General features: G+C 44.0%; 2 protein-coding genes across 9 annotated transcripts in view; both read right to left on the bottom strand.

Moving 5' to 3' along the window:
* Positions 1 to 1,135: 1,135 nt before the first annotated feature.
* On the bottom strand, positions 1,136 to 6,142 carry LOC125638501 (uncharacterized). The gene is made up of 2 exons (XM_048854371.2): positions 2,263 to 6,142; positions 1,136 to 1,779 (listed from the first exon to the last, which is right to left on the bottom strand). The coding sequence occupies exons 1-2, from the start codon at positions 2,900 to 2,902 to the stop codon at positions 1,244 to 1,246; spliced, it is 1,176 nt and encodes a 391-aa protein (XP_048710328.2). The 5' UTR covers positions 2,903 to 6,142; the 3' UTR covers positions 1,136 to 1,243.
* Positions 6,143 to 6,357: 215 nt separating this feature from the next.
* CCDC197 (coiled-coil domain containing 197) overlaps positions 6,358 to 23,039 on the bottom strand; it is a 41,218-nt gene continuing 24,536 nt past the window's right edge. For all 8 annotated transcript variants that reach the window (XM_075129846.1, XM_048854373.2, XM_075129847.1 and 5 more), the window contains 5 exons: positions 16,242 to 16,324; positions 11,279 to 11,451; positions 9,824 to 9,934; positions 8,089 to 8,205; positions 6,358 to 6,940 (listed from right to left, as the gene is read on the bottom strand). In XM_075129846.1, the coding sequence (XP_074985947.1) occupies positions 6,743 to 6,940; positions 8,089 to 8,205; positions 9,824 to 9,934; positions 11,279 to 11,451; positions 16,242 to 16,324 (682 nt within the window). In that variant the 3' untranslated portion in view covers positions 6,358 to 6,742. The remainder of the gene's footprint in view (positions 6,941 to 8,088; positions 8,206 to 9,823; positions 9,935 to 11,278; positions 11,452 to 16,241; positions 16,325 to 23,039) is intronic.

Genomic DNA, 23,039 nt, shown 5'->3' with positions numbered 1-23,039 from the left:
TGGCTGCAAAATTTTCGCGTGCGTAAGGGCACTTTCATGGAACTTTGTGACTTGCTTTCCCCTGCCCTGAAGCGATAGAATACCAAGATGAAAGCAGCCCTCACAGTTGAGAAGCAAGTGGCAATAGCCCTGTGGCAGCTTGCAACACCAGACAGCTACCGGTCAGCCAGGAATCAATTTGGAGTGGGCAAATCTACTGTGGGGGCTGCTGTGATGCAAGTAGCCAATGCAATCAAAGATCTGCTGATATCAAGGGTAGTAACCCTGGGAAATGTGCAGGTCATAGTGGATGGCTTTGCTGCAATGGGATTCCCTAACTGTGGTGGGGCCATAGACGGAACACATATCCCTATCTTGGCACCAGAGCACCAAGTCGGCGAGTACATAAACCGCAAGGGGTACTTTTCAATAGTCCTGCAAGCACTGGTGGATCACAAGGGACGTTTCACCAACATCAACGTGGGATGGCCGGGAAAGGTACATGACACTTGCATCTTCAGGAACTCTGGTCTGTTTCAAAAGCTGCAGGGATGGACTTTCTTCCCAGACCAGAAAATAACCATTGGGGATGTTGAAATGCCTATATGTATCCTTGGGGACCCAGCCTACCCCTTAATGCCATGGCTCATGAAGCCATACACAGGTAGCATGGACAATAGTCAGGAGCTGTTCAACTACAGGCTGAGCAAGTGCAGAATGGTGGTAGAATGTGCATTTGGATGTTTAAAAGCGCGCTGGCGCAGTTTACTGACTCGGTTAGACCTCAGCGAAACCAATATTCCCACTGTTATTACTGCCCGCTCCACAATATCTGTGAGAGTAAGGGGGAGATGTTTATGGCGGGGTGGGAGGTTGAGGCAAATCACCTGGCTGCTGGTTACGCACAGCCAGACACCAGGACGGTTAGAAGAGCACAGGAGGGTGCAGTGCGCACCAAAGAAGCTTTGAAAACCAGTTTTGTGACTGGCCAGACTACGGTGTGAAAGTTCTGTTTGTTTCTCCTTGATGAAACCCCCCACCCCTTGGTTCACTCTAGTTCCCTGTAAGCTAACCACCCTCCCGTCCTCCCTTCGATCACCGCTTGCAGAGGCAATAAAGTCATTGTTGCTTCACATTCATGCATTCTGTATTAATTCATCACACAAATAGGGGGATAACTACCAAGATAGCCCAGGACGGGTGGTGGAGGAGAGAAGCACCAGGAGGGGTGGTGGAGGAGGGAAGGACAAGGCCACACAGCACTTTAAAAGTTTAAAACCTTAAAACTTATTGAATGCCAGCTTTCTGTTGCTTGGGCAATCCTCTGGGGTGGAGTGGCTGGGTGGCCGGAGGCCCCTCCACCGCGTCTTGGGCGTCTGGGTGAGGAGGCTATGGAACTTGGGGAGGAGGGTGGTTGGTTACACAAGGGCTGTAGCCGCGGTCTGTGCTCTGCCTGCCTTTCCTGCAGCTCAACCATACGCTGGAGCATATTAGTTTGATCCTCCAGCAGCCTCAGCATTGAATCCTGCCTCCTGTCATCACACTGCCACCACCTTTCAGCTTCAGCCCTCTCTTCAGCCCACCACTTACTCTCTTCAGCCCGCCACCTCTTCTCCCGGTCATTTTGTGCTTTCCTGCACTCTGACATTGTCTGCCTCCACGCATTCATCTGTGCTCTGTCAGCGTGGGAGGACAGCATGAGGTCAGAGAACATTTCATCGCAAGTGTGTTTTTTTTGCCTTCTAATCTTCGCTATCCTCTGCGAAGGAGAAGATCCTGTGATCCCTGAAACACATGCAGCTGGTGGAGAAAAAAAAAGGGACAGTGGTATTTAAAAAGACACATTTTATAGAACAATGGGTACATTCTTTCACGGTAAACCTTGCTGTTATTACATACATAGCACATGTGCTTTCGTTCCAAGGTCGCATTTTGCCTCCCCCCAGCGCCTCCACCCTTAAGAAAAGCACCCTATTTCAACCAGGTGACCATGAATGATATCACTCTCCTGAAGATAACACAGAGAGATAAAGAACGGATGTTGTTTGAACACCAGCAAGCATACACTGCCATGCTTTGTTCTACAATGATTCCTGAGTACATGCTACTGGCCTGGAGTAGTAAAGTGTCCTACCATGAAGGACGCAATAAGGCTGCCCTCCCCAGAAACCTTTTGCAAAGGCTTTGGGAGTACATCCAGGAAAGCCATGAATGCCAGGGCAAATTAATCATTAAACATGCTTGCTTTTAAACCATGTATAGTATTTTAAAAGGTACACTCACCAGATGTCCCTTCTCCACCTGGCGGGTTCGGGAGGCAGCCTTGGGTGGATTCAGGGGGTACTGGCTCCAGGTCCAGGGTGAGAAACAGTTCCTGGCTGTCTGGAAAGCCAGTTTCTCTGCTTGCTTGCTGTGAGCTATCTACAACCTCATCATCATCATCTTCCTCGTCCCCAAAACCTGCTTCCGTGTTGCCTCCATCTCCATTGAAGGAGTCAAACAACACGGCTGGGGTAGTGGTGGCTGAACCCCCTAAAATGGCATGCAGCTCATCATAGAAGCGGTATGTTGTGGGCTCTGACCCGGAGCGGCCGTTCGCCTCTCTAGTTTTCTGATAGGCTTGCCTCAGCTCCTTAAGTTTCACACAGCACTGCTTCGGGTCCCTGTTATGGCCTCTGTCCTTCATGCCCTGGGAGATTTTGACAAATGTTTTTGCATTTCGAAAACTGGAACGGAGTTCTGATAGCATGGATTCCTCTCCCCATACAGTGATCAGATCCCATACCTCCTGTTCGGTCCATGCTGGAGCTCTTTTGCGATTCTGGGACTCCATCATGGTCACCTGCAGCTTGCCATGCTGGCCAAACAGGAAATTGAAATTCAAAAGTTTGCGGGCCTTTTCCTGTCTACTTGGCCAGTGCATCTGAGTTGAGAGTGCTGTCCAGAGTGGTCACAATGGAGCACTCTGGGATCGCTCCCGGAGGTCAATACCGTCTAATTGTGTCCAGAGTACCCCAAATTTGACCCGGCAAGGCTGATTTCCGCGCTAATCCCCTTGTCGGGGGTGGAGTAAGGAAATCGATTTTAAGAGCCCTTTAAGTCGAAAAAAAGGGCTTCATCGTGTGAACGGGTGCAGGGTTAAATCGATTTAATGCTGCTAAATTCGACCTCAACTCCTAGTGTAGACCAAGACTCAGAGTCCTTTGCAATGCCTCCAGGCTCATTGCATTGTGGGCAACCTTCACGGCATATTGTCGGATCCCTGTTGGCATCCGAGAGAATTGTGGGAGCAAGGTTCAGACACCTATCAGAACTTCCCAGACCATACCTTGTTCCTGCACCACTTGTGAACTGGTTGAGGCCTTGAAGAATGAAACATTCATTATTATAACAGGACAGTATATATTTCTGTGCATCTGATGCTCCATTCCCAAACATGCGTAGTTATTTATAGCTGTGCAGAGTTGAGGTAGAACCCATCCAGATCAGAACGGCATCATTTTACACCCCCCTTGCACTCTGATTTGGTAGCATTTTACACCACATTGTCCAGGTGTAAATGACTAAATGCATGTAATGAAGGAGAATCAGGACTTATGTTGTTGCAGTTCTAAGGGCCAAATTTCATTCTGAGTTTCACTGGTGTAAATCTGGGATAACTGCATCATTTCAGCTTTATATGTGCGTAACTAAGCATGAAACCCAGACTTTAAGCCCTGTTTTGGTCTCACTTACAGTCCACGTGTCCCGGAATTCAACATTAGAGCTCGTCTGCATGTTTTTTTCTCCCCCATTGAAAATTCTGATGAAAACAAAAAACTTCTGTTTTCTGTGAAATTTCATTTTTTTTCCTCTGAAAACTCCAAGATTTTGGCTGAACACACGAACCGTGGCACCACCTGGGAGCTGTCGTTTGCTCCACTATGTGCTGGGATCATCAGCAACACTACATCTCTCATAATTAGGTTCCGAAGGATTCGAACTTTACCGGTAAATCACAGTAAATGTCAATTTCACCATACACATACAAACCAACACAAAATATTTCCATCAGTAAGAACAGAAATATACAGATAGGCAAGGTAAGAAAAATATTGCTTGAGAACTTATTAGAGTTTGATTTTAGCATATTTACTTTGTATATTTTGACATGTGCTGTTGACAATTTGTGGTTTAACAGTTCTAAAGCTTCAACATTTTGAATCTCAACATCAACTGTCATTAAATGTGTGACCCCCCCACCCCACAATTTCTTGCAATTGTGAAAGCTTAAATTGATAAAAATAATTTTTAAAAAATGCTTTAAAATAAACATCAGTGTTATCCAACAAAATTGTAATAAAAATCAAATTTTCCAAGTGTACTCGTAATGCTCCATGATCTACCCTCTTGGTGAGGAAAAGCTGTGCATCATGGAGTTCCTAGTCATGGTGCAATATGGAAGATAAAGTCCAGAAAGGGGACATGAAGAGCAAACGGCAACTCCCCTGAGGTGCTACAATTCCCATTTTCAGCCAAAATATTTTGGTTTGTAGGTGAAATATTTCAACAACAAATTTTTTTGTGTGTGAAAAATTTAATTTGGTCAAGAACCCAATTTTTCCATCAAAAAACAGTTTTGATGGGAATTTTTTTGACCAGCCCTAGTTTGTATAGTGCAAACAAAGGGTGATGCATTGCACCTTTTTCAATAAAAATGATACCCATCAGTTTTCTCCTTTGTATGGATATGCTGGGAGATGTGGAAGGTGTAATGCACAAAGGAAATGCAGAATATCTGGCCATGGTGGAGAAGAGAGTGGAGAAAGAGGCCTGAATGAGTAAGGTGTACAAAGCCTCCGCTCTGGATCTTTTAAAAGTCTTGGTGAAGCTGAGTGCACATTACCCTGGTAAATTAAGCCTCACATAACTTTAATTTGCCTGACTGCCCCTTTTTATGTTGCCTCAGAGCTCATGGACTTTGGTAGAATTACTGGCGGGCCAGATTTTCACATGGATAAACTGCTGTTGAATCATTCCTCTAATGTACCAGCCAATAAAAATGCTTTCCTTCCCCAGCACTTTCCACCTGTTTTTTTCCCTTTAAGAGACTCTCTAAGGTGCCACAAGTACTCCTTTTCTTTTTGCGAATACAGACTAACACGGCTGTTACTCTGAAACCTGTCTTAATGTACAGCTTTGCTTGACTTCCCCATGTCCCTCTTACTGTGTTCTGGGGGAGTCATTCAGTAGAGGTCTTTTTGAGAACTTCTTTTCAAAGCTCCTAACATGTGGACTGACCAGTGATAAATAATCCCAGTTTTTTCTTAATAGAGCCATATCACCTTCTACCTGAGACTCTCAAAGCATTTTTACAAATAGTATTGAGTTACATCTAATGGAAGAATTATCCTCATTTTACAGATGGGGAAACTGAGGCACAGAGAGGTGACTTGACTTGCCAAGGGTCCCATAGGAAGGCTGTGGTGGACCAGGAAAAAAAATCCCAGAACTTCACCATAAACCCAATTTCCCATCTCAACAATAAGCCATGATTTTTTTATTCTTAGAAGAACACCACACAGCAATGATTCTGTTTTGAGCAAGGAGTAAGACCATGCTGAGGATAATGAATCTATGAGGTTCTAAAATTGAGCCCTTGTTTTAGCTCTCAAGTGGGTGCAGTGGGGCAATTTCTGTTCTATGTCTGTACAGCACCGAGCACAATGAGGTGCTGGTCCGTGACTGGGCTCTGTTGTAATAACTGGGCCTATAAATTTACCTTAATTTTGAGCTCAACTGTGAGAAGTAAGGAAATGTTCACAGAATGTCACAGTAACCTATAATAATAAACAAATGGCAATAAAATAAGTTATAATGCTCACAATCAAAGAAGACAAGCAACAGATGAAGGATGGGAGGAAAAAACCACAAAAATATAATAAATTAATATTAATGGACCCCCTCCATGTAAGCCATTATTAGTTGGCTAACTCCTTAGGTGTCATGGGAGACTTGACCATAAGGAAGCATCTCAACGTCTGAGCTATTAAACTGATATTATACTTGAACTGAGTCAAAGGCCATTAACCTAGTACTGAACTTCTTGTTACTGGCATTGAGTTCCTCTAGCTTTTCCAGCTGATAAGTCACTTTGTACCTTCTGTTTCAGTTTCTCCCCTTGGCAACAGGAAATTGAAACCCTTGTTATGACATCAAAAAAGTCTCGGACCAGCTGCTGTAAATCAGTACAGCTGAGAACTTGTCCCTGATGTAATTTCAAACAAGCCCACAGAAAAACACACACTGCAACATAATCATACTTGGTATTTACATAGCAATTTTCAGATAAGGATCTTAGTGTATGTTTTACAAACAACAAATTAACTGTTCTCACACTGTGGTCAGATATGTTTTATTGTATCCATTTTAGTCTTACTTTTTGGTCAAAGAATGGAATATCATAAATGACTCCTTACTAATTTCACTGGACATGCCATGAATAAAACCCACAGCTAGTAATGGACTAATACTATACCCATATAGCAAAACCAATGTAATTTTCATTTACTTTATTGGTGGGCTTTTTGGCTTTTGAGTTATAGTCCAGTAATTGTGTGAACCAAAGCCAAACTTGTGTGTGTATGGAAGACACAAATATTAAAAATGAAGGCACTAGAAAGAAGCAATTCACACTATGAAAAGTCAATAAGTCTGAGGAAGCTTGTATAATTTCCTCTCTTCCATTGCTTTGGAAACTGCAATACATTAATACAAAACAGTGTCACACTGATGCTTTCCCGTTGTTTTTAGGAGTTTGTATTACACCACCACTGCCTCCTGGAACTTGGCTTTGGAACTTCTTCTTGGTGATTCCCATTTTTCTGCTCTGAGTTTTGTCTCCAAGAGTAGATAGCAATGCCCCAGATTCATCAGGCTGAGTCACTAATTGCTGGATATGCTTTTTTTCCAGAATGAATTCCTAGTACAAAAAGAGAGGTTTCTTCCATGCAGACATTCACTCATGGAAGGGCTCCATCCTGCAGCCCTTACTTACACACATAGTCCCTTTGATGAAACTAAGCAGCAGTTTTATATACTGTCCACAGCGAGATATACTGAGTAAGGGATAGAGGATTAGGATTAGGCTCATTGGCCTCAGTTTAGCAAGGTACTTAAACACATGCCTAACTTAAAGCATGTGAGTATTCTCGCTGAAGTCAATGAGCCTATTCATGTGCTTAAAATTAGCCACATGCTTCAGGATCTTGCTAAACTGGGGGCTTAATCTGTGAATTAGATGGTAAATGCAACTCAATTGTATCAATTCCTTCTAATGACTCCAACACTCAGGATGTTCCACACACAAACTACAATCTTGTCTGGACTATAAGTGCATGTTTAAAATTGTCACACAGAGAAAGCAGGACTGACAATCCAACACACAGTGTTTCTGGTGAAAATCTGCAAGTACCACATGGTCCAAAACCCCTGCATTGCAATGCAGACAGTACTGGTATTTCAGAAATTGTTCCCAAGACTAGCTGTGCATGGCACTACTGGTACTGCAGGCTTCTGTGGTCCCCCTGCTTTACCTTAATGACGAGCTGCTGCACTGGTCCCCAGAGCACTACAGCTGGCCCGCTCCCATTCAGCAATGTACTCTAACCACCAATGGGCACGATGGCTCAAAGCCCCAGTTTCACAACCAAGAGCAGGCCAGACGCCACGGGTGTGTAGTGGAATGGCTGAGAGATAGGGAAATATTATTCCAGTTTCATAGATGGTGAAACTGAGGCACGGAGCCATTAAGTGACTTGCCTAAAGTCACACAGTGAGTCATTAGCAGAGCTGGGAACTGAACTCAGATCTCCCGATCCCCAGTTCCAGGTTTTAAGTGCTATGCAGTGTGCCCTCTCCCACTATGTATATAACTAACCTCTACATATGTTGCTAGTACATGCACTACTGCATTTGCTCAAAGGCTCCAAAACACCCATTCTTGAATGAGCCAGACATCTGAGTCACTTAAATTTTAGCTGCCTATACAATCTGTATTCCCTTAGCAGCAGGCACCCCGCTGTTCTAAGCAGCTTTTCTATTAATGCTACAGCAGTGTTTGTTACTTACTTGGATCATGTCCAGTTTTGACAACCATTCCATTTCCTGCAAGGGGCCATAATGCTGCATGTGGCACTGCTCGGCCAGGTTGGCGATAGCTAACAACAAGCTGCCTAGTTCTTGACTCTGCAAGGCATAAAAGATGTTGGTGAATTTTGCCCCACAGAACACTTTGCACATATGGGTGCCCGGAATTGCTACCCTCCATGATGAGGAAACACCTCTCAAGACTACCACTCAGGAGTTTGGCTGGGTAACAATTCTGCTGTGAGACCTAGCTTCTCCTCAGTGTGCAACCCAACTGCACTGCTGCCTGTATCTCTGCCCCCATTTCCTCCTACATCCCTCTCTTGGCCCCTCTGTTCTACCCAAGCTTCTCTCTTCCCTCCTCACTTGGTGCCCTTCTTTGCACAAGGTGTAGACCCTCAGCAACTGCTCATACTGACATTGACCCTTCCATCCTACACCGGAGAATCCCCCTCTTAACTGCTTTCCCCTCCTCCCAGATGTCTTCTCCCCCATGGGGCTAGTAAGATTGGGGTCCCTCCAGACTGCCAGGCTTGCAGAGTTTAGCAATTTTCCCACAAGTCCCTGCTGCCTCCTGCCTCGACTCTCTGTCATGCCCCAGTCCATGGCATGGCTCCCACTCGCTGTTGTGGTTGCCTCACTTGGTGGTGAGCAGCAGCAGGGCTAGTGAGAACGAGCTGTGCCAAGTGGCAGCTGTGGGTGGGGAGAGGCACAGAAGTAGGGCATTGCAGCAGAGTGAAACCTAGGAAGATGAAGGGATGAGTGGGGAAAAGGGAAAACCAGAGGGAGCTCTGGGAGGGGCTAATGAGGGAGATGGGAAAAAAGGTCAAGAGGGAGAGGAAGTTTAAGAGGGAAAACTGGGTAGTAACTCATGGAGTGGGAGGAAGACAGCGTGTCCATAGGGTTGGACTGAAAAAGTCTCTCTAGGTGTCAGCTGGGGGCTATGTTGGGAGAAAACTTGTCTGTGTGGAGAAAGGATTGTGCCTAAAGGCCTTGACTGAAATCCCCAGTTTAGACAATCAGTGACTAGCCATTTTCACCAATACCAACTCCTAGAGTAGACAAGGAAAGCCACTTGAAGTTCAAAATCACTGCTTGAAACTGGGCTAGACTGCACTGGCTACAAGTCATGGCCTACAGCCTCTTTGCCTAGCAACAGCAGAAGTTTGCAGTGGTGCAGCTATACCAGTAGCTAGTCTGTGATGGCTGTAACAGAGGCAAATCTCAGTGTAAACAAGGCTTGAATCCGTCCCTGGAAACCACTGAAGATACAGTGTTTGGAGCAAGTTGCTGCAGATTTTAATGGTAGTTTCTGTCTTTAACATTGTCCTTTTAGAAAGAACTGAAGTTTAAGAACATAGGGCTAAACCCAGAGGTCCTTACTCACACAACGTTCCCCCTGACTTCAGTGAGGACTAACCCTGACCTGGAAGTTTAGCCCACACCAAACAACAAACTAGATGAAAGTAAATGATAAGTTGGAGAGCAAACCAAGAAGAGGGATGATGTGTGTATCTTAGAACAATGGGCACGTTAATTAATTCTGGGCCTGATCCTGCTGCCAACTCCCCCACTTGCCTCCAAGGAAGGAGGATCAGGCTCTGAATGTTTGTGATCTCACTCGTGTGCCAGTCTTTTCAGTTAGGGTATGTGTCTCCTCTTTTATCGATAGCTCGTGTTCTGCTGGAAGGAAAAGAAGGGGCACTTTTGAACTTACCTGATATCTGAAGTGACCTTTATCGTGGTTAATACTGACTTCCAGCTGCTTGTTTTTCTCCTGTATTCTGTTGCACTTCATTTGAAGCTCAGAAAGTTCCCAAATCAGCATCTAGGTGAAGTAAACAAGAATGCCCACTGGGAATGTACTTTGCACTGCAGAAGGAGTCTAGCTCTAGTGTCAATCATTCTCCTAGTGGCTTTCAATTTGAAGGATCCCAAAGCACTTTACAAATTAACAAACTATTTCACTAACAGTGAGTTACACTCAGAGGCAAGTTTTTCCCTGGCCACATGGCTCCACTCGGGGAAGCACAAGCTGGACCTGTTCAACAAGTGTTGTATAGGCTACCAGCATTCTCCGCAGCCATGACTCTGAAAAAACTGGGCCATTCTGCTCTCAATTACAGTGATATAAGTCTAAAGCAACTCCAATACAGTTAGAGCTTGTCCACATGGGAAGTTCTTCTGGAACAACGTAGGGTGCGAATTTAAAGAGCAATAGTAATTCTGAAGTATTTTGACACTGATTCTTGAAGGTGAGTGTCCACAACAGGGAGCAGCTCCAGAATAGCTATTCTGGGTCAACTTCCCTATATAGACAAACCCTCACACTGGATTTACACTGAGCACAGAATTTGGCCCCTAATGCCAGGTTCCTGGCCTTTGAAGAAATAATGCCTCCAGGTGAAATTCAAATGCTACTGTGATGGCCACCATCTTGGCCAACACACAGGGGAATGAACAAGGGCTCCCAAGAGCTGGAACCATAAGTCTCTACGACTTGAGCTGAAGAGCCAGGCTCTTGCTACATCTCTTCCCCTTCCCTTGTAGGAGCCTGGATCTAGCCCTCTGTTTTTATTAACAGAAATGTTAAGGATTATTCACTGAATTAAAAATAAAACACCTGGAGAAACTTTTCTCTATCAGGAATTGGCTTCAGTGGCCACAGTGTATAAGCGTGGGTCAACATTGTGCTAGAAGACCCATGCTGTGGACCATTACTGCATAGTCTGCCCTTGGACCTGCCTGACCCAATAGCCACGGGACATTCGGTGGGGGATGGAGGGCAGAATGTGCCACAGAGATTGACACTACTAATCTGAGAGTAAAAATTTGTCCAGGGTGATCAAGTGATGAGAACGTACTTGGTGTTTGTGATCAGAAATATTCCAGAAACTGTCCGTTTCAGCAGTTACATATGAACCTAGGTTTGCCAATTTTGGTTGGACATATTCCTGGAGGTTTCATCACATGACATAATCTTTAATTAATCTTTAATTCTGGAGACTCTAGGACAGACCTGGAGGGCTGGGGGATGGATCCCATCCAAGGGTTCAGTGGAAGTCACTGGTGCTCAGTATTTCACAGAATCAGACCCTTACAGACCCTGGCTTAACTCTCTTGGACTAACTACTATCTACTATACCATAAATAACACGCTTGATAACATTACAAGTTTTGTGGTATCATGTTCCCATTGCAAGGTTTCAAGGCCATGCTGGCTTTTCTCAAAGTCATCTGACAGGGTGATCAAGTTCTTTATCAAGGTCTGGTTTGTAGCTGACAGCATCTCATGCCGCCTGATGATAGCTCCAATGACAGAATCTGCACCATACTCCAGATAGTCTGTAGCGGGACACAGGGGAAACAGCACAAAGGGAAAATAGACTTAGCTCACCATGTATTAGAGATGCTTTTTTTCCTTCCTTTTCAAGTTATGTACCGGATCCTTTAAGGAATTGAGGGTATGTCCTACACTGCAACAAAACACCCAGATGACTCATGTCAGCTGACTTGGGCTCGTGGGGCTCTGGCTGGAGCCAGGGCTCTGGACCCTCCCCCTTCACTGAGTCCCAGAGCCTTGGCTCCAGCCCAAGCCCAAACATCTACACTGCAATTTTATAGCCCCGCAGCCCAAGCCCAAGCCAGCTGACATGAGTCAGCCGCAGGTGTTTTATTGCAATGTAGACATACCCCAAGTGGCTCAGGGGAGATATTGTGTATCCACAGCTCCCACACCTTACAGGAGGGGGCCAATTGCACAATTGGGCCCTGTCCATGCTAAATAAATCTTTTCCATGAAAACTGACTCAATATTTCCAACTGCAAACATTCAACCCTGATGAGATGATTTAAAAATCATGAGATTTTTAAAAAAAATATTAAATTTGGAGTTATTTTTAGTTGCCTTCCAGTTTTGGAGCCTTTATGTTTTCAGTCTTTTCTCCACAACCACAAGGATCAGAAGTGAATATTTTTAAACTGAAAGCTGACAGTCTTATGACTTATGAGAGTCAGCTGACTTCAGGAACTGGGATTTTAAGACCAACAAGTATTGCAAGACTCATGATAAAGTTGCAAGAGTTGGAAACACTAATGGATATCTGAGAAGGAAAAAAAAGACTTCTTGTTTTGATAGCATGCAGGTATGAGTGACTTAATTCCATAAAAATGTACCAAGTTTTTGAACAATTGACACCATTTTTATTAATGCCCTTGACACAAAAAGTAGAAGTGTGCTAATTAAATTTGTTGATGCAAAGTTGGGAGGCATTGTCAATGCAAAAAAAGAAGAGGAGGACTTGTGGCACCTTAGAGACTAACAAATTTATTTAAGCGTAAGCTTGTGTGAGCTACAGCTCACTTCATCGTTTTTCCACTGAATGCATCTGATGAAGTGAGCTGTAGCTCATGAAAGCTTATGCTCAAATAAATTTGTTAGTCTCTAAGGTGCCACAAGTCCTCCTTTTCTTTTTGCGGATACAGACTAACACGGCAGCTACTCTGAAAATTGTCTATACAGAGGAGGATTGGAATATTAAACAGGAAAATCTGGATGACCTTGAAGGCTGGAGTGACAGAAATGAGATGAAATTCAATAGTACAAAGTGCAAGGTCATCCACTTAGGAGGGTCTTATAAGAATTTCTGCTACAAGCTGGGGACTTGTCAGTTGGAAGTGACAGGAGGATGAGAGAGACCAGGGTGCAGGGATTGATCACAGGATGACTATGAGCCAGCAATGGATGCAGCTGTGGAAAAAGTCAAATGCAATCCTAGGATGTATTACGTATTGCCAATAGAGACACAGAAGTATTAATGCCATTATACAAGGTACTGGTGAGACCTCATCTGGAATACTGTGTACAGCTCTTGTCACCCATATTCAAGAAAGATTAATTCAAACTGGAACAGATGCAGAGAAGAGCTACTAGGATGACCAGGAGAATGGAGGGCCTGTCTTATGAAAGGAGACTGGAAGAGCTTGGCTTGTTTAGTCTCCCAAAGAGAAAGCTGAGAGGGGATATGAGTGCTCTTAATAAATACATCGAGGTGTAGAGGGATAAATACGAGGGAGTGTGAAGAGCTATTTAAGCTAAAGGACAATGTTGGCACAAGAACAAATGGGTATAAAATGGCCATGAACAAATTCAGGCTGGAAATTAGAAGAAAGTTTCTAATCAGAAGGGTGAAGTTCTAGAACAACCTCCCAATAGGAGTTGTGGGGAGAAATAAGTGGATTAGTTTTATGCGAGAGCTGGACAAATTTATGAGTATGATTGGATGACAGCACTGCTTGTGATGGTGAGGGGCAGGGTTCAGCAGCCCCAGTGATCAATTCCAGTTTATGTCTTATGTTCCTAAAACCTTATGCTTCAGGGTTTCCGTTGGCCAACTGCAAGGGTCAGGAAGGGATTGCCAGTCTCCCCCCAATGGATTTTGGGGGTTGGAGTTATCTCCTTCCTCTGAAGCGTCATGGATGGCCATGACTATAGAAGGGACACTGGGCAGTGTGGGCCAGGGCTCTGAGGGGGCACCAAGCATTCTCTCTCTCTCTCGTGCTTGGCTGATTGGCTCTTGCTCATGTGCTCAGAGTCTAACTGATCGCCATATGTGGAGTCAGGAAAGAATTTCCCCTCAAGTCAAATTGGCAGTGACCTTGTGGGGTTTTGCCTTCCTCTACAACGTGTGGGTGCAAGTCACTTGCCAGGTTTATCTGGGTCCATGTCACTTAATTCCCTGCCATTGCAGGGGCCTTCGGCATTGGTCCTTCCTATTCTCTGCCTGTGGCACACACAACAGTCTGATGTCCTGTAGGCTGCAATACTTTGGTCTCATTTCAGTTGCTGGATTTAGTATATTGGTGCTGGATGGTGTTGGTGGCCTGTGACATACCGGAGATCAGACTAGATGAGCTGGTGGTTCTTTCTGGCCTGAAATTCTATAACTATGTTTCTATGACAATATAATGCAGTCCATTTTAAAAGATGTACTGAAATGTAGCTGCAGCTCTCCACCACTGGATGGCACTGGTTCTATTACAGGGACATTTAACTTGTGGGAAGCTTGGTCAGAGGCTGTAACAGTTTTTCACAGGACAGAATATTGATACCATATAACAAGAGAATCTAAGTGCATAATCCGAAGAACCGGGTTCTCCAGCAATAGGATGGGACAAGGGAATTAAGATTTTGTACCAAAAAGTTAAATATGGCATAGAAGAGTCCGCTTAAAAGAATCTACTCTTAGTCATGAATTCTGAGTCATTTAAGCAGGTGATTGCATCACCCAAACTTGACCGTGTTGTGAATTGAAGCTGGTAAGTTTCCATGGCTCAGCTTCTGAACGTTGCTAAGAGATGAATAATCTATAGACTTAACACCCAACTAGATGTTAAATGGCTGTCAGAAGAGATATCTACGATAATCTGACAACCTTTTCGTGCGCAATTATCACTTCAGCCTTGAGTCTGGGCTAGAGAACCAAGACCTGAAATACTCGAAAGAACTCAGATGGACGTTTTGATGAATTTAAGCAAAGTCTTATTCTATGAGAAATGTGCAAGTAACAAGGCAGAATCTGAGATTTGGGGAAATTAATCAAGTAGCTGATCCTTTATTTGATAGAAAAATAACAAGCTGCACTGTATTTACTTATGATAGACATAAACTGAAAGATAAACCACAGCATTTAAAACTAGAAGAGCGTGTATCAGCCAAAATATCACTCCTGTCAGCTAAAACAGGGTTTCTCAACTTTTCAGGTTGGTGATCCCCTAGTCAAAACAAAAATGTTCATGACCCCATTACATTTAGTACAAAAGTAAGAGTAACAAGGTATCAGTGATAAACTCGAAGCTTATTGTTATTTGTGTTTTAAGATGTTGCCAGAGAATGCTTACCCTTGAAGGGTAAGAGTCTGTGAGGAGTGGAGGAGAAAGAGTTCCTTTGCTTTAGGTTGTAATAAAATATGTAATGCTTCCCACTACTTCCCCCACCCCGATTGCCTTTCATGACCTCGCGACCTCTGGGTTGCAATGCACAGGTTGAGAAACACTGAGTGAGAAATTGGTCTGGAGCATCTTCTAGTGACTCCAATTGTTTAATAAACAGGGAAGGAGAAATGGTCTGGGCCCAGGCAGGGGTGGCTCCAGCTTTTTTGCTGCCCCAAGCGGTGAAGGGGAAAAAAAACCAAAACCCAAGCCTGGTTGAGCTGCTGCCAAAGTGCTGCCGAAGAGGAAGAGAGGGACTGCAGGGCCTGCCACCGAATTGCCACTGAAGACAAGGACATGCCGCCCCGATGACGGACAGAGTGCTGCCCCTTTCTATTGGCCGCCCTAGGCACCTGCTTCCTTCGCTGGTGCCTGGAGCCAGCCCTGGGCCCAGGATGCCTAAAAGATCCCCAGAAGCTCTGGCAGGAGTCATCTGTGGATCATCACCTTACTGCTGGGCACAATGGATCTGCCCACTGCAAGGATAAAGCTTAGCTTTCTTGGAGGGGTTGGTCCATGGCTGTGGAACAAACTCCCATGGGAGCTAAGAACTGCCTGAAACCTCATCACTTTCTGTTCCAAGGATAAGCTGCATGTCAGACTTTGCTTTCAATAGCAAACTTGCAGAGCAGAGCAGAAATAAAATACCTACGTATAAAAAAAAAAATTAAAAAAACCCATGCCCCTCCCTGAATAGATAAGTCTGAATGAGTAAATTCTTCTAAGAAAGGGCAGTTGGATTATTCCAGCCATCAAGTGCTGGGAATATGGAGACAATGTTCCCACCTATTTTTATCCTGCATACCTAATAGAACTGGTCTAGCTCAGCCAACATGGTCCAGGTAGGCCTGGGCACCTTATCTTGCCCACAGAACAAAACAATGTGGGTCGTGCAAAATGGATTTGACTCACTGAACTGTCTCAACCCTGCTGTGATGGTTTGCGTGCTGCTTAGCAGGCCTGTTTGTGACTGAGGAACAGAAGCTGTCAGATGCTCTGTAACATGTGGATTGCCTTTACTTTTAAAGACACTCACTACTGGCGATGACTAGGCTACATGGCCAGGTCACAGGAGCAAAATGAGTCAGTGAAAGTTACTATTATTATACTTAAGGAGACTGCAGATGCAGTGTAAGAGCACTTACTGTCAGGCAACTGGTCAATGATTTTCAGTAGGAAATCCTCATAGACTTTTTGCTTGGCTACCTTCTTCTGCAGCTTCTTTTGTCTGTAAAAATGCAGCAAGAAATATGTAAAGCTTAATAAAAACCAATGAGAACATGAGGAGCTAATTACATGAATCCCATGTGTCAATTATGGCTTCTTGTCACACTTGCACTACTCAAGGGAAAGGATTTCCCTTTTAGTAATGTGAATAATGGTGTTAAGTATGTTGCATATAAATGACATAGCATCCTTCATCAGATCCAAAAGTGCCCAATCAGTTCAGCCTCCCAACACCGCGTGGAAGTTAGTGTTGTTAGAATAGCATTACTGTACTATTATAGTCATAGTGTATTTTCATAAATGAGTAAACTGAAGCAATGAGAGGTTAAGTGACTTGCCCATGATTATCTAACTAGTCTGTGACAAAGCCAAGAACCCAACGCTCCTGGGACCTTGTACCAATAAAGTCAATGGGAATTTTGTCAATAACTAATGAGATTAGGACTCTAGTGGCCTGCTTGAACCATGGGACCATCCCATCTATCCTGGGGAGGAGTGACTGAAGAAGATTTGGGGGTCATGGAGAGTAATCAGCTGAACATGAGTTCCCAGCACAATGTGGTGGCCAGAACAGGTAATGGATCCTGGGATGCATACAGAGGGGAATCTCGTAGAGGGGTTATTTTACTTCTGTTTTTGGCACTTGTGCGATCACTGATAGAACACTGTGTCCAGTTCTGATGGCCACAATTCAAGAACGATGTTAATAAACTGGAGAGGGTTCAGAGAAGAGCCACAAGAATAATTAAAGGATTAGAAGACATGCCTTATAGCGATTGAGCTCTTTAGGTATGTCTACACAGCAACTAGACATCTGCAGCTGGCCCATGCCAGCTGATTCAGTTCGCAGGGCTCAGGCTGTGGGGCTATTTCACTGCTGTGTAGAAGTCTGGGCTCAGGCTGGAGCCCAAGCTCCAGGACTTTGCGAGGTGGGAGCATCCCAGAGCTCGGGCTCCAGCCCAAGCCCAGAAGTCTACACAGCAATGAAGCAGCCCAAACTCTGTGAGCCAAGTCAGCTGGCATGGGGCATCTGCAGGTTTTTCTTTGCTGTGTAGACATACCCTTTGTGTTTATCTATTTAGCTTAACAAAGAGAAGGTTAAGGGATGACTTGATTACAGTCTATAAGTACCTACATGAGGAACAAATATGTAACAGTGGGCTCTTCAGTCTAGCAGAGAAAGTTATAACACGATCCAATGGCCGGAAGCTGAAGCTAGACAAATTCAGACTGGAAATAAGGTGTGAATTTATAATGATGAGAGTGTAATTAGCCATTGGAACAATTTATCAAAAGTCACGGTGGATTCTCCCTCATATGACAATTTTAAAATCAAGATTGGATGTTTTAGGTATGCTCTAGGAATTAGTTTGGGAAAGTTTTCGGGTCTATGCTATACAGGACGTCACACTAGAGGATCAGAATGATCTCTTCTGGCCTCAAAATATATGATACTGGGACTGGATGACAGGGGATGGATCACTGAATAATTGACCTGTTCTGTTCATTCCCTCTGAAGCATCTGGCATTGGCCACTGTCAGAAGACAGGATACTAGGGTAGATGGACCTTTGGTCTGATTTGGTATGGCCATTCTTATGTTCTTTTGAATCTAAGCATGACAATCTCTCCCCCCTCACCCCCCCCCCCCCGGTCACTTGCCCATAGCCACAAGAGCTTTTATCTTCTGATGGTAAAAAGCAAAAAAGAACAGTCTTGTTAAGACCCAGGACTAGAAATCAGGAGATTTGGATTCTATTCCTGCCTCTCAGAGACTTCCTGTGCAAACCCCTTTGTCTCTCTGATCTCCTGTTTGCCCATCTGTAAAATGAAGCGTATCCCTCAAGGCCATGTGTGCTCTGTGGACAGCTGGACCTAAATTCACCATCAAGGTCCCGGAATTGTTCAGGGATTTGTGTGGTAATTCTGTACCAGCTCCATTAAAAGTGGAGGGTTTGGGTTAATTAAATAGGTGTTATTTATTTTATATTACATTCAATTTTTTTTAATATTGTCACCTTGTTCTCCATTCCTAGTGGAAGCCTTAAGAGCTGCAGAACCTGTACAAGTTATTCAGTGAATTTAGCCCTTTGTTCTTAATCTCACTGGGGCAGGGATTGTTGTTTTGTTCTGTGTTTGCACAGTGACTAACACAATGGAGCCTTGATCCAAGACTGGGGCTCCTAGGTGCTACCACAGTATAAATAATAAATAGTAATGTTTGCAAGCTGTCCACAAATGGAGCATGACTTTTACAAGTTTGCTGTTCACAGTTGTCTGACTAATATTTTTTGCAAACAAATTCCAGCCTGAGAGTGTGTAACTAAGTGGCTGCAGCAAACATTCTATCTTCATCTTTCAATACTCAAGCTGTGTGATTGGTCACCCATGTCACATGGTATTGCTTTTGTTTCCTGATTGGACAACCATTAGCAACTACTACTTCTGATATCACTCAAAAGCAAATCAAAGAGATGTGAATTTGCAAAATGTTCACAAATAGCTGTCTTGACTAGTCATCCCTTTTTAACTAAAGTGCCCACGGAGTAGAATGTAGCAAAAGCAGTATACAGTAAATGGTAAGAGTACATGGGAGAGAGGAAAGTTTGGCCAAAGGCTCCATGGAAAATTCAGGTCTTATGAAACATGCTATTTGACATGCTATTTGATTTTGATTGTTGAATGTCTTTTTGATTGTTATTAAGTAGAGATGGGACCAACCTACAGAGTTATTAGGAAAAGACAGCTAACAATTATGCGAGATTCAATTATTAGAAATATAGATTGCTAGATTTGTAATGACTGGGAGAATCACATGGTGAATTGCCTGCCAGGTGTAAAGGTTGCAGACCTCCCAAAACGTTAAGATAGACTTATGGGCACTGCTGGGGAGGAGCCAGCGGTCATGGTACATGTAGGTACCAATGACACAGGGAAAGGTAGGAGTTCCAAGCAGTCCAATTTAGGGTGATAGATAAGAAATTAAAGTCCAGGACCTCCATGGTAGCGTTCTCTGAAATGCTTTCAGTTCCACATGCAGGGCTGGTTAGACAGGCAGAACTGCAGGGTCTCAATGCATAAAAAAGATAATGATATTGAGAAGAGGAATTTAGGTTTATTAGGAATTGGGGAACCTTTTGGGGAAGAAGGAGCCTATAGAGGAAGGATGAGCTCTCCCTAAATCAAAACTGAACCAGATTGCTGGCATGTAAAATTAAAAAGGTTGTAAAGAAGTTTTTAAACTAAGGGCTGGGGAAAAGTCAACAGGTTAAGAGGAATGCACATTTCAGACAGAGACATCCCTCCGAGGAGGATTTATTCAAAGGGACACTCCATATCCTCATAATGAGGAGAAGAAAGAAGTTGAAACAGTCAAACGAGAAAGAGTCCCATTCAGTTACATCACATGAAGAAAACTAAATATTGACAAATTTTATGAGTGCTTGTATACAAATGCTACAAGTCTAAATATTAAAATGGGTGTACTTGAGTGTCTGGTATTAAATGAGGATATGGATATATTAGGCATCACAGAAATGTGATGGAATGATGATAATCAATGGGACACAGTAATACCAGGGTACAAAATATACAGGAATGACAGAGTAGGTCGCACTGGTGGGGGTAGTGAAAGCACACAGTCAAATATAGTAAAAATCTTAAATGAATCAAACTGTACCATAAAATCTCTATGGATAGAAATTCCATATTGAATAAATAGCAGTAAGAATATATTGCCAACCACCAGAGCAGGATGGTGATGGTGACTGTGAAATGATCAGGGAGATTAGACAGGCTCTAATAACAGAAAACCCAGTAATGCCATGGGATTTCAAATATCCCCATATTGACTGGGACCATGTCACCTCAGGATGGGATACAGAGATAAAATTTCTAGACACCATTAATGACTGCTTCTCATAGCAGGAGATCCTGGGACCCATAAGGAGAGAAATAATTCTTGGTTTAGTCCTCAATTTGGCCCAGGTTCTGGTCCAAGAGATAAATATAGCTGAACTTCTCAATAATAGCGACCATAATGTAATTACATCTAACATTCTTGTGCGGGGGGGAAGGGGGAGAGAATACCAAAGAAATCCACCAGTGTTGCATTTAACTCAGAGGCGGGCAACCTACGGCCCGCAGGCCACATCTGGCCCATGGGACTGTCCTGCCTGGCCCTTGATCTCCTGGCCAGGGAGGCTAGCTACTGGCCCCTCCCCTGCTGTCCCCCCTCCCCTGCAGCCTCAGCTCACCATGCCGCCAGCACTCTGGCCCGTCGCTTCTGCTGGGCAGCGCAGCATGGCTGGCTCCAGCCAGGCGGTGGGGCTGTGAGCTCCTGCTGCTCTGAGCGGTAGGGGTGGGGAGCGGGGGGTTGGATAAGGGCCAGGGGGTCCCAGGGAGCAGTCAGGGGACAGGGAGTAGGGTGGGTTGGAAAGGAGGTGGGGTCCGGGGGGCGGATAGGCGTTGGGGCAGTCAGGGGACAGGGAGAAGGGGTGGTTGGATAGGCGTGGGAGTCCTGGGGGTTCTGTCAGGAGGCAGGGGTGTAGATAGGGGTCAGGGCAGTCAGGGGACAGGGAGCGGAGGGGAGGGTTGGATAGGGGGTGGAGTCCCAGGGGGCAGTTAGGGGCAGGGGTTCTGGGAGGGGGAGGTCAGGGGACAAGGAGCAGGGGCGGTTGGATGGGTTGGGGGTTGTGAGGGGGGCAGTCAGGGGGGCGGGAAGTGGGAGGGGACAGATAGGGCGCGGGGGCCAGGCTGTTTGGGGAGGCACAGCCTTCCCTACCTGGCCCTCCATACAGTTTTGCATCCCGGATGTGGCCCTCAGGCCAAAATGTTTGCCCATCCCTTATTTAACTTCTAAAAGGGGAACTATGCAAAAGTGAGGATAGTAGTTAAACTGAAATTAAAAGGAACAGTTACAAGAGTGAAATGCCTGAAAACTGCATGAAGACTATTTAAAACACCATAATCATGGCTCAAACTAAATGTGTACCCAAATTAAACAAAAACAAAAACAGCAAGAGGACCAAAAAAAAAAAAAAAAATGCCACTATGGCTAAACAGATAAAAGAGGCAGAGACAAAAAGACACCGTTTAAAACTAGAAGCCAAATCCTACTGAGGCAAATAGAAAGAAGCATAAACTCTGGCATTTCAAGTGTGAAAATATAATTAGGCAGGTAAAAAAAAAATCTGAAGAGCAACTAGCAAAAGACAAAATCTCACAGCATTTTTTAAAAATTACATCAGAAGCAGGAAGTCTGCCAAACAATCAGTGGGACCACTGGACGATTGAGGTGCTAAAAGAGCACTCAAGAAAGGCAAAGCCATTGTGGAGAAACTAAATCAATTCTTTGCATCAGTCTTCACTGGTATCTTTCAGAGGATATGGGGGAGATTCCCACACCAAAACCATTCTTTTTAGGTGACAAACCTAAGGAACTGTCCCAAATTGAGGTATTAATAGAGGAGTTTGGGGAACAAATTGAAAAATCAAACAGGAACTCAAATATGAAATTGCAGAACTACTAACTATGGTAAGTAACCTATCACTAAAATCAGCTTCTGTACCAGATGACTTGAGTATATCTAATGTGATGCCGATTTTTTAAAAAGGCTCCAGAGATGATCCTTGCAATTACAGGCTGATAAGCCTAACTTTTCAGTATCTGGCAAATTGGTTGAAACTATACTAAAGAACAGAATTATCAAACTCACAGATGAACAAAGTATGTTGGGGAAGAGTCAACACAGCTTTTCTAAAAGGAAATGATGCCTCACCAATCTATTAGAATTCTTTGAAGGTGTCAACAAGCACGTGGACAAGGGGGATCCGGTGGATATAGTGTACTTGGACTTTCAGAAAGCCTTTGACAAGGCCCCTCAAATAAGGAATCATGGGATAAGAGGGAAGATCCTCTCATGGATCAGGTTTCAGAGTGGTAGCCGTGTTAGTCTGTATCAGCAAAAAAAAAAAACCCAAGGAGTACTTGTGGCACCTTAGAGACTAACAAATTTATTTGGGCATAAGTTTTCATGGGCTAAAACCCACTTCACTGGGTGCATGCAGTGGAAAATACAGTAGGAAGATATATATACACACAGAGAACATGAAAAAATGGGTGTTGCCATACCAACTGCAGCGAGACTAATCAATTAGGTGGGATATTATCAGCAGGAGAAAAAAAAACTTTTGTAGTGATAATCAGGATGGCCCATTTGAAACAGTTGACAAAAAGGTGTGAGTAACAGTAGGGGAAAAATTAGCATGGGGAAATAGTTTTTACTTTGTGTAATGATCCATCCACTCCCAGTCTTTATTCAGTAACTGGTTAAAAGATAGGAAACAAAGGGCAGGAATAAATGATCAGTTTTCACAGGGAAGATAGGTAAATAGTGGTGTCCTCCAAGGATTTATTTATACTGGGAACAGAGCTATGCAACATATTCATAAATTATCTGGAAAAAGGGGTAAACAGTGAGAAGCAGGGATCCTAGAAATCTGTTTGCCATGGAAAAACAAGGAAAATCGATTTTCTGTTTTTACAGAGAATCTCTCGTTTTTACATTTTGTGAACAAAATAAAAATATATACAGTGGAACCCTGATTATCTGATCTAATTGGGACTGGGGCCAGATCAGATCATCAGAAATTCAGATAGTCAAGACAATGGGCCGAGCTCAGGCTGTCAGTCCAAAAATTGTAAATATATCAATA

This window comes from Caretta caretta, chromosome 6 (assembly GCF_965140235.1).
Source record: "Caretta caretta isolate rCarCar2 chromosome 6, rCarCar1.hap1, whole genome shotgun sequence".
Classification (NCBI taxonomy): Eukaryota; Metazoa; Chordata; order Testudines; family Cheloniidae; genus Caretta; species Caretta caretta.
Note: the sequence above shows the minus strand (reverse complement) of the source record. Positions and strands in the feature narration are given on the sequence as shown.

Bases quoted from the DNA above. Each gene is read 5' to 3' on its own strand.
- LOC125638501 (XM_048854371.2), bottom strand. From the start codon at position 2,902: ATGCACTGGCCAAGTAGACAGGAAAAGGCCCGCAAACTTTTGAATTTC. The intron at 1,780-2,262 runs GTGAGTGTACCT...TTTCTCCACCAG, and splicing joins AGGTGGAGAAGGGACATCTG to CTGCATGTGTTTCAGGGATC.